The sequence below is a fragment of the Mandrillus leucophaeus genome, unplaced genomic scaffold (assembly GCF_000951045.1).
Source record: "Mandrillus leucophaeus isolate KB7577 unplaced genomic scaffold, Mleu.le_1.0 Scaffold275, whole genome shotgun sequence".
Classification (NCBI taxonomy): domain Eukaryota; kingdom Metazoa; phylum Chordata; class Mammalia; order Primates; family Cercopithecidae; genus Mandrillus; species Mandrillus leucophaeus.
The window spans coordinates 780410-792655 of NW_012102865.1; the positions used below are offsets into that span (position 1 = coordinate 780410).

Below are 12246 nucleotides of genomic sequence, written 5' to 3' on the forward strand. Positions count from 1 at the left end.
ATGAAATCAATAAAATAAGTCAGAGTAAACACTGTATGAGAATTAAGAAAATAGTTTCTAGTAAAATTGAAAATATGTTTTCTTTTGGTTTTCTTAACAGATTACTCTTATCACTGAGTTGCAAATATGTTTTAGGGCAACATATTTTCTGGTATGGAAAATGCTATTTCTGGGTACAAATTGAGGAAATGAGAAGCAGATAAATTAAGCCCATATATTTTCCTCAAACTCATTTGTCTCTTTTTATAAATGCTAGTGGATGTTATTGAATAACCTTTTTTCCCCCCAAGATCTGTATGTTTTGTTTTTTAAGGAAGCAGTTCCAGCTTTTGTTGGTTTAATTTCATCTTTTACAGACAGAGATTTCCTTGCAGCATTACCTGGTTGGGTTTCAGCATTATCGTTTGAACTTTAGAAGGAATTATTACTTAAGTAGAAGATTATTTTACAGTGCTACAATGTAGTATTGTGATTGATACAGGCATGCACAAATCTGTCCAGATGACTTATTTTCATGTAGATCAAATAGTTGTCATCGATTTTGATCCTGAGAGGCAGATAATTCAGCATTTTTAAAAAGGATAATGGTATTACAGCAACATTTTGATATTCCAGTGCTATGGAGAATACCACTATTATAGTGGCTGGTGAACTCTACCATTAGGTAGGACTGCACTTTTCCCCCCATATGTACAAGGCTACCATGTAGAGCAGGTGAAGCTATGTGGGTCCACAACAATGTAGTTTTTAGTACACATCAAGAGGTATCTAAGCTCAAATCACAGTGTAGTAACTATATTATAGTTCCTTTCATTTTTAAAACGTTTCTGTCCCTTTGTGATTTCATGCTTTGCATTCTGTACGTATTCTTTCCAAATCACTCCTCAGAACCTGCCCCAAGATGGAGCTACTGTGTTACTGTTCCCTTAACGTTTACTTATTCCATTCACATGTGACTATTCTTGTTATTAGTGGGAGGAAGGGGCTGCATAATGTAGTATAAGCACTTGTTGTACCTAAGCTCCCTGATACGGGTGAATCTTCCATTCATTGGTTAAGCTCCAGTTTTATTCTTGGCTCACCTGTATATTCTGATACCAGATATTAAGTTCTAGATATCCTTCTCCCTTCATCTTGTCTGTTTCTCGTAAGTCTCACCAAATTTACAGAGTTAACATATTTTATTTCTGCTTAGTCAAACTAATACATATTCCCAACAAATACTCCTATCTGATAAGAACTAGCCATGCCCCATCCTCATTTTACATTTGTCATCTTTTTTTCTTTCTCTGTAAAAAGACCATGTGTGTATAACTGCATCCATTTTCACAATCAGTACATCTGACCTACACTTTACATGGTGTTTTGTAATTTTTAAAAAATGCAGTACTAGGTATTGGACATATATTTTCATGTCTCTTTTTACCATGCAAAATAAACTTGAAGAGAATGTTGATGTATTTCTGGGAGGAACCAGAATAAAAGATAAAGAGATGAAAATGGTCAATTCCTATTCCTAGATGACTCTTGTAATTACCTTTCAGCATGGGTTTTTTAGAAAGCAGTGGTAATACTATTTCTGTAGGAAACATTGTATCCTCTATAGACTTGATGGAAATATGTGCTTGGTTTGAGTTAGCAGAAGTAGCACATGCCAAGTCCATAAATTTACAGAGTGAGATTGTTGTTTAAAAGATTGGTTTCTATTACTATTATCTTTGAGATTATATTAAGAAATTTGTTCTCTGTTGCAGGATAGTTTCACATATCAAAACTGAATAAGGCTAATGTTTCATTAGAACCCTTTATTCCCTATTATTAATAGGGAAATTTTATTTTAATGTCCATGCCATCCTCTTCTGATTCTTCTCATAGTTTTCAAAGTAAGTAATTTAATTTGGTATAATACTTCCAGGATCTAAGCAAACCTGTATTTTAATCTCTCAGGTGTTCACTAGTATTAGGAGTGACTAGTGGAAATAATAAAAGGAAATCTTGTTTATAAAATTCACCGGAATGATTTTTTTCCTCCTTGCAAAATCTTCTCATTAAAGCTGAAACATAAGACCTAATAAAATTCAGCTTCTACTGATTGATATTCCAAATAAGAGTACTAATTCATATTATATTAATCAAATTAGTATTTGTTCCTCTTCTGCTAAAATGTGATCGAGAAATTCATGCATATCAATTCTCCAGCACCATTCTTTCCCTACTGAGATAATAAATGATGGGAAAGTATTTTTTGGTTCATTTCATGCTGCTTCCCTAGATCTGCTTACTGCAAAGGCCAACTTACTTGAATACTTTTGTTTAGATTTGTAGCCAACCATTCTTTACTATGAATGTATGGATCAGAATTACTAGGGGGATTTTTTTCTGAGTATGAACAGCACACCGTACCTAAGACCACGTAAGACATACTGGAATCAGAATCTCTGGAGAAAGGATCTGATACTATCCTATCTTAAAGAGATCTTCAGATAATTCTGAGGTATACTTCTGGTTAAGCAGCATGACCCTAGGCTGTATTTATAAAACAGAAATTATTCTGGAGAGAAGAGCTTTGTCTGAGTTACTATTTTACTTATGTTACTCTTGTCTTATCCAAGAAGTATCTGAAGTCCTTACAATATAGCACACTCAGACTTTTTTAAAAAATAAGGAAACACTAGTGAAGATTGGAATGAAATGTATTGCATAAGGTTTTGTAAATTTGTCTAGAGGCAGCAGGCAGAATTGGCTCCGGGACTTCTTTACAAACACCGTCTGCAAGTTAAAAATAAACTGATGTTCCAGGAGAGTACAGTTGCATCCTGAGAGTAAGACCTGGTGGAATGAACAATATCTTCATTGTTCTCAGGTTCCTTGAAAGCAGGAACTAGGTGATATTCTTTCGTTTTGTTTTGAGAGTTTTGCTTTGTTCCCCAGGCTGAAGTGCACTGGCACGATCTTAGCTCACTGCCTCCCGGGTTCAAGCAATTCTTGTGCCTCAGCCTCCTGAGTAGCTGAGACTAGCGGCATACACCACCACACTGGGCTGATTTTTTTGTATTTTAGTAGAGACAGGGTTTCACCATGTTGACCAGGCTGTGGCCTGAGACTCAAACTCCTGAGCTCAGGCAGTCCTCCACCTTGGCCTCCCAAAGTGCTAGGATTACAGGCGTGAGCCACCATGTCAGGCCTGGTGGTGTTCTTATTTATATCTCCAGCATCTGGTATAATAAATGACATGTGGTAGATGCTCCTTGAAAGTTTTCTATTAATAAATTCATTCCCTATGGAGATTTCCAATCATGAATTTACTAGGGGTGATCCTCAGTTTAGGAGAACACACAATTTTAAAGTAGAGACAAAATAGTCACACAAAAAGGAGGCAGGCCAAATACATGTGGTGAGGACGTAGCTCTTTGTTCTGGATAAATGTATGGTTTGACTGGTTTCTAAACCTCTCTCCCCCACACCCCTCAGATTTTCTTTGGAATGGGGCCCAGGAATCTGAAGTTGCAGAAGTTCCACCAGTGATTCTATGCAGCCACCTAAGCGTGGCTCTTTGTAGGCCCTTACAGGGTATGGTAGACTTTTAAATACATATCTAGAAATGGATGGATTGTATATCTCTCAAGCAGTCCCCTTTAAATCTTCTTCAATGTGAACATAATAAGTATGACTTATTAGTAAGTCAACAAAATAAAGACTCCTGAAAGATATTAGAGATGTTGGTCTTATTTTTATAGTTAAGAGCAGATCCTTACTCTTTAATAGAAAGCCAATTGGTCGTAAAGTTGACCTTCTTAATATACTGAAGACATAACCAGGAAATATGCATAAGTAAAGCACCCCCAAACCCCCTCAATACCCTATTTCAACATGAAGATGGGCAAAAGGAGCAGGCTCAGAGTTACCTCAGAATGTTGAGTTGTCTTCTGTAACAGCTGGAGAAGCATGGCCGGAAAGTCACTCTGTGGAGGCCAGTCATTTGAAAATCCTAGAGAAATACCCGTAGAACAGGTGAGTGATTTGAGAGAGACTTTAGGAATAAGGATATTATTCACTTCCATACAGAACTGGTCATTCATGGTGAAATGAGTGCATTTAATTTTTTGTTTGTTTGTTTCCAGTCTCCCAGGGTTTCAAACCATTGTGGATTTACCTACCGTGACTACAACACTGCTCATCTAAGTTCCCTGGGAGGTATATACCTAGGGAAAACCCTCGAGAAAATTGTCCTATATGGCATTTAGAGAATTTATAGCTGTGGGCCACTAGTGATGAGGTTTTTAATAAGGTTAGAGGATGAACAACAATTGTATTATACAGTAAAAGCCAAACTTGTTCTGCTGTTGTTCCTAACAAAGAAATAGAAATTACTAAAGTGTATGGTAGGGTATTAGTTTCGTGAGCCTTCCATACAGAGCAACACAATATAACCAGTACCTGTTATGTTGAATAGAGAGTAATTCTTTTTGTTTAAAAATATGGGTATGTAAGTAAAGTCTGGAAAGAATGTATCAGAATTATTAATAGTGCTTATCTCTGAGTAATGCAAAGAGTTTTTAATTTTCCACATTTTTCTTGTTTGTTCTAGTAAACATTTTTATTCTTTGGTTTGATAAAATGAAGACAAAACCTCTTTTTTGTCTTCTTTGACGATTTTTTTATACGAACTTTATTTTATAATCTGATTCCCTTATAATTCTTCCGAGACCACTTCCCTGTGAGTAGCCTGTGTTTCATCTACACCAGATTACTCCTCATTTTTCTTGCATGTAGGAAATTTTCCTGTCGTTATGGCATGTTCATGAAGTATCCTTTATCTTAAAAATGTTCTTTTATCGTCATTGTTCATGAATTTTTGCATATTCTTTAAGATCTTCCTCATATCCCAGAGTCTCTGTGAATTTCTCTGAGAGCACTTCTGTAGCAGCTGTTATCTTTTTCCTCTTAATTCCAACCTTTTCTTACTACCAAATGTATTATGTTCTTCTCTATTGTACTTACATTTTGGCTTGCCTTCCAATGTAGAGTCTCATGTATAGCAGGGATTTTATGAATCTTTGATCAGACCTTACAGTGTGCTGTTCCTTCTGCCTGGAATCTTTTCTATTCTTTTCTCCAAGATAATCCTCTACAAATTCTTCAAAACCCACCTAAGTTAGCACCTCTTCTGGAAAGTGTTTCTTAACAGGCAGCATTATCTCAAGTATGTGTATTGGGTCCACAGTGCTTTTATAAAACCTTGTGCGTAACTTGTATTGCATTTAGCACATTGTATTATAATAGAATGTATATTTATCAGATTTCACTGAGAGTTCCTTAAAATTAGTGATGTAATCTTTTTTGTTTTTTACATTTGTAATACCTAATATAGTACTGAAAATGGCAGAGGTTCAATAAACATGTTGGGAATGCAATTTGAATTTTTTGTTTCCAATCTCCCAGGGTGTCAAACTATTGTAGGTTCAACTACCATGACAACAAAACCACTTGCGTAAGTTCCCTGGGAGGTGTATATATAGGGCAAACCCTAGAGAAAGTTGTTCTGTATGACGTTTAGCCGGAAGCATTCAGTGTTACTCATAAAGTTTTTGCACTCAAACTCCTTTATGGAAGGAAACCTTGGCCCTGGTGACCTAAGGTGAATTTGACTTGTGTTGATCAGATAAAATTACTCTTGGCCCTAAGAACCAATTTTACAAAGATTCTAGGTTTCAATGGGTCTTTAGACCAATGTTAGACCAATTGGATTTATTGCTTTAAGTTCACATCCAGTTATTAACTGTTGACGTTATCTACTGTGGTGAAGAGAGGAAGAGTGCCAAACACAAGGAAAAATTTTATCAACAAGGAGTTTCTCTCCCAGCCCTAAAGCAGCTGGCATGAGCCACCTGTCATGAATTCTTCCGGAAGCAGAAGTATTGCTAAGCTGATGGTAGCCAAAGGTTTTCTTTATCAATTACTCATGGGCATTGAAAGGCTATTCCAGTTCAAAATCAGGAAATGATTTAATGAGGACATTAAACTTCTTTTAACTTCTCTCCTTCCTTTTTGTACACATTATAGGCATCCTCACCTCTGGTTTTCCTTATCACATAGTTTTACCTCCATGATCTTAGTTAACTCATGTCAAAAACTTGGTATGTTCATGTGCAGTCTCCACACCTTTGTGTCCAAAATATGTTTTGATTCTAGCCAATTTTGTGTCCCTCTGTTGCTCCCTCTGTTAATCAGAAGGCACATTTCTTTCTTTTTCATGTTGCTCTACTGCCTTCTATTACCTTCACTGATCTCTAGTTTTACTTTCCTCTCTAATTCATTCTTCACAGTATCCCCAGAATAATTTTTTAAAAACTTGTGTTGCCATTATGTTTAAAAAATACTTCCAATTGCCTGATCTAAAGTCTGTTAGTGCTTTTGTCCCTACCTGCATCATCTCTTGCCATTTCTCCATTCTCGTACTGTAGTCCAGTCATATTATTATCTTTTTTGAATCTAGTCCATGCTCACTGCATGGACTCTTCATTCTCCCACGTGGCAAAACAACCCACTCATTATTCAGCTTAATAGGTCACTTTAGGTCACAATCCAGATTGCTCATATCTCTTCACCGCCATTGTAGCCCTAGAAAGTGTTATAATATTGTCAAAATTTATATGTATGATTATTTGGTTAGTGGTGTTCTCCACAGATGACTGTCAGCTTCATGGAGACAGAGACTGGCTGCTCTGTCAGAGACTCACTGAGATAAACCCTTCTGGTCATGTAAGGATTTGGGGCTTGTCTAGTCTAGGGAACACCCAGTGGACATTCATTGTACATTGTTGGATATATGAGTCTGGAACTCAAAAGATGGGTAGGAGACATCATGAATTTTTATCGGCACCAGTTTGCTTTTCTTCTGACAACACTCAGCTACTGGAGGCAAGTGCAGAAAAGATGGAAGGTTAGGTTCATTCAGGGTTAGGATTTTGCCAGGAAGTATGAAGGAGGATGCTGTGGCAGAGAAAAACAGCTCCTGTGCATTCTATGGAAAGTCAGCCCAGGATTGCTGTTCAAACCAAATTCTTTTGGTAAAATGCTGGCAATTTTTCCAAAATGGACTTTTGGTATTTCTCATAGCAGAAAAATCGACTGTGAATTCCTTACCATAAACTATAATGACAGCTTTCTTTCATAATTATTGGAGTACTCTTAGTTCTGGGTTTTTGTTTTTGTTTTTTAATGAATTCTGGGAAGAAGTGCTATACGTGGAAGGATATATTTTACTTTGAATGGAAGACTAAGATTGGTTTTTACATAATTTCAGATATAGAAATAAATAAAAGATTTATCTTAGTATAGACTCTGTGGTTTATATTAGATATACAATTGATTCTTTTCTCATGAAGCACAAGCAGCAGGAGACCCAGAATATCTAGAGCAGCCATCAAGAAGTGATTTCTCAAAGCACTTGAAAGAAGAAACTATTCGAATAATTACCAAGGCATCACATGAGCATGAAGATAAAAGTCCTGAAACAGTTTTGCAGTCGGTAAGAACTTTTCTTTTGGCTCTCTGAACATAGCCATGGTCACGACATTTCCCCCAGTATAGTGGAGAGGGACCTGTCTGGGAGTCAGGAGAGACAGGGCCCAGTAATGGCTCTGCCATGGGCATGATCAGTGACCATGGGCAAGTCATCTAATGCCCAGGCTGTGATTTCCTCAGCTGTAATTGTAAAGACACTTTTCTCTTCAGTTTCTGTCTTTCTACTATAGAATTCTAATGAATCATAATCATAGATTAAATTGACCATTTGATTTGGAACTTAAAAAGAGAAGTGTAAAATATAGCAGTATTTCTCCTGTCTCTCACCCATTCCTCCATCTGTAATCTGATTACATTGGAATAGTTGGGAATTTAAGATGTAATTATCATGATTTCATGAAATGTGTTTAACAATAAAACTACTAGATGCTGTAGGTTACAGTATTATTAGAAGGATAAGTATGATGTTGCAAAACTGTTTATGAATATTTCAGGAACGTCCTGTGCAAAAACGTCATTAGCCTACTCTATGGTAGTTTTCAGATGCATCTTTTTATAACAGTAAATTGAGCATGTTGGTGTTATACTATGTTATCAGTGCATATGACATTCTCAGAGGAGCTATTTCAAGAATTTGTTACTACTAAATCTTTCACTTCCTGTAGTCATTTATCTTTTGTTAGTGAGCATAAGCAGCTCTAATGCAGATTTTATAGTAGCTCCTTTTAATATTTGAAGATTCCCCTTGACAACTAAAAAGAGTACGACATACCATAATTTTATAGCACATAATTTTCTGCTTAGTAAGTGAATTCAATGCCAGCAATAACCTGCTAATTGCAATGAGGCCTTAAATGTATAATAAGACTTCCTTTAGCCAGAATGTTCAAGAGGTATGTTACTCTGTTGATTGTTTTGATGAACTAAATAACAATAAAAATTATTTTTTGTTTGAACAATTTTGAAAATGTATTAATGTATCTTCTTATTAAAAATGTATTAATTTAAATAATTATTTGATGATTCCAAATTTTGCAAATGCCTTAGAAGCTTTAAATGAATTTGGTATGAACATCACTAACTCTAAAGCTTTTCCTGGAAAATGCTTTGTTTAGTAGATCTGGGATGTCTGCTTCTTGGGTAATGGTAAGAGGAAAACCTAGGGAAGGAGGAAAAACAGTAGTAGGTACAAGGGGAAATAGTTTTGTCTGATAAAAACTGCATTTGCAAGGCCTCTGCTAATTAGAACTTTTATTTGTTAAAGCCTAAATTATGATTAATAAGTGTCACTTTTTAAGCTGGTATTAGAAAACCAAAAGCATTACTTAGCTTAATGTAGAATCCTGATTTTAAGTTTGGAAAATCATACGGAATTTAAATTTGCAGAAGTCACCTAAATTTTGATTGCTCAGCTTAGCATAATATGGATCTCGTCTTATAAGGTAGCAACCTACTGCCTCATCTTTACTTCAGAAAGGAGGATGACAGGGGGCTGTATGATCGACAAATATGCTATTTGTCTATTCATTTAATTGTTTTCTGGAGTGGCATCCACAGTTATCCCCGTCGTGTATGTAAATCCTGAAGCAAGTCTAAGAATTCATTAACTGTGACTTGATTTTACAGTCAGTTGCTTAGCGTCATGGTAACTACTTCATAGGGGGTTTTTTCATTTAAACTTAGCATACACTAGAAGCTAAATTGCGCAGGTGAAAAGTATCTTCAGACTGGGATTAAACATTTCTGGATTTTGGAATATTAGTTTTATTTATTATGAATGCAGCCTTGAATAAATTGCTTAATTTCTCCAGGTAGACCTCAGTTTTCTTTTCCATAAAATGAAGGTAATTGTAGGATTAGTCAAGAGCATTATTTGTAAGTGCTTGGCATGGCATGTAGTGGGCACTGAGTAACTGTTGGTTTCCTTCTGTTACTTCAGTCCTAACCACTTTTCAAATATGCAATATATTAAAATCAACCTTAGTATAAGAAAAATTTCCTGGAAAGCATAGAATCATGGAAATTAGAGAAAGTCTTCAAATGTTTAGGTACCCTGCTTTTTAGAAAAATGTCTTTACTTTTAAATGGAATACTTCAGGATATTTTCAAAATAGAGAAAAGTAGACCCTGAGAAAAAGTCATGCATAGTCCCGCTCACTACTCGAAGTTAATTATTGTAAATATGTTGGTATTTTTTTCACTCTTATTTTAATATGTAGATTTGGAGTTTATTTTTATAGTTGAGTTGCATACAAAATTTTGTCTTGCTTTCTTTTAATCACTTACCCTTTATAACCATTTCCCCATGTTATAAACTCAGTAAAAACATTTAGTGACTATTATTCCATTGAATAATTAACATCTTGTTTATGTATCTCCTCCCCCATTGCATATTTGTTTCTATTTTTACATTATAAATAGGCTGCTAGAAATGAAAACTTTTTCATATTTCAAGAAAATCTATCCTTAGAATAGATTTTCCATGGTTGAATTACTAGGTTAAAAGGTAAAGACACATTAATGTGGCCATGGACTTATATAGCTTTTTTGCCATCCTTCTTATGAGACCACTTTTTAAAAAGTCATATAATTAATGAATTTCAGGCAATTCATAAAAATCTTTGTATTTTAATTATTTTTGCAACATACTAACTGAGAAACTTATTTTTAACTCTTTTCAAGTTTAGCCTTTGTTAATGTATTCATATAAGACCTGAAAATAATAGAAAAAGATAAGTAAACATGTATTTTACTTTAGTGAGCCCTTAAATTCTTTACATGAAGAATTTTTATAGTACTTTGGGATATCTAGATTTGATGAATGATACTACAGGATTATTATATGTGGCAAAGTTTCTTCCCCTTTTCAGCTTTTACCCATGCATTTAATCAGCATTTTGCTGTTGAAACTCTTCAATAGTAACTGAAAAGGTTTATAAAACATTTATATTCCCTAAGTGCAATATTTTTCCCCCAAAGGGAATCTGTTTTGTAACGATTAATAGTCTAAGTAATAACCATTTGCCTTAAATTTATATTTTCTTTTCCTAAGATAGAATTGTTTTGGGTTGGTTTGCTAGTGAGAAATCAGCACCACAAACTCCAAACAGATTTCTGAATCTACCTGTTTGTATTTTACTCTTGTGTACAGAGACCTACTACAGTTCTTCTCTTATATGCTAGAAAGATTAAAAATCCTTAATTAAATGTCATGGACCAAGCACATCTCTGTAGAATGTGTGTGATAGTAGTATTAGGTTAAAATTATTCAAATATAAACAATTTAAAGTAGCACAACAAAATAGTATAATGACTCATAATAGCTGTCATTTTAGAGAACAGCTGTTACCAGGTGTTGGCTGCATATTATCTCTCATGATCATGATACCTGTTTAGGCTGATCATTTCCCATTGAAAAGTTGTCGATTTTGATAAATTAAGGAGACACATATATGTGTATATATATATTTTAAGACAGGGTCTTACTCTGTAACCCAGGCTGGAGTGCAGTGGTGCAGTCTCAGCTCACTGCAACCTGCGCCTCCCAGGTTCAAGCAATTCTCGTGCCTCAGCTTCCCAAGTAGCTGGGATTACAAGCATATGCCACCATGCCTGGCTAATCTTTGTATATTTAGTAGCAACAGATTTCACTGTGTTGGCTAGGCTGGTCTCCAACTACTGACCTACAGTGATTCGCCCATCTTGGCTTCCCAAACTTCTGGGATTATAGGTATAAGCTACCACGCCATGCCAAAAATAGCATTTATTTTAAAAGGGGCAGTACCAGTTGCAGCTATTGGTTTTGTTTTATTGTTCAATTAAACTCTTTTTCTATATATGCTTCCAGGAAGCCAGAAAATGTTCACATTACTAAAATTTACCTATATTTCTAATGGAAATAAACCCTTTTTAATTGCTGTTATGAAAATGTTTTTTGTAATATCAAAACAAAAGTTTATCTTTATGAAAACTTACGCAATTCAGTTACTTAAGTTGCTTTCAAGCACCTTCAGTACTTTTGGCTTTTTTAATAGGTAAATAGTGGATATGCTAGTTATAAATATGTTGAATAAGATAAATAAGTATATAAAAATCTGTATGTTATTTTGAATGAATCCTATTAGTGTCATAACGTTTTGAATGAAATTTTCTGAATTTTACACTGACTTCTGTATTAGTGTAGATTACTGAAATGCATAGAATTTGTTAACAATAAAAAGAAAAAAAAGGAATAAATCTGATTGAGTTGTTTAAAATGGGTATCAGCTTCCAACAGCTTTTTCTTATTTTCAGGAAGTGTTTGTTGAACACTTAAGATATAAATATACTGTAGTCTCATAGGCCGTATGTAATTAGTTAAAATAGAATATGGGTATTAACTGGATATACAATTGATTACCAAAAAGAATAGAAGGATAAAATTATAAGGGAAAAAACCCAACAAATTCTGATGAGTTTAGAGGAGGTCATATCTTATTTTGGTTGAGATATCAAGAAAGGTTTTTGGGAGCTATTAGACTTTTTAAAAAATTGTCAGCTATATAGACAGTGATAGAAATACAACTCCACTATTTTTTATCTTAAGTACTTAAAAGTTCTAAATACTTTCAGGGAAAAATGTAATGATATTGGTAATACCCAGTTTGAGGATGTAAAGGGAAAACTGTAGATTTTGTGTTACTACTTGATGAATGCATTTGCTTCTGATGTTCAGTTTTA

The 12246-nt window shown here is 34.8% G+C and overlaps 1 protein-coding gene across 1 annotated transcript in view; it reads left to right on the forward strand.

Annotated features, from left to right (window-relative positions):
* The window catches only part of USP25 (ubiquitin specific peptidase 25), a 112014-nt gene that overhangs the window by 69193 nt on the left and 30575 nt on the right, over nucleotides 1-12246 (forward strand). The window contains exon 16 of the mRNA XM_011984877.1: nucleotides 7389-7531. Within this exon, the coding sequence (XP_011840267.1) occupies nucleotides 7389-7531 (143 nt within the window). The remainder of the gene's footprint in view (nucleotides 1-7388; nucleotides 7532-12246) is intronic.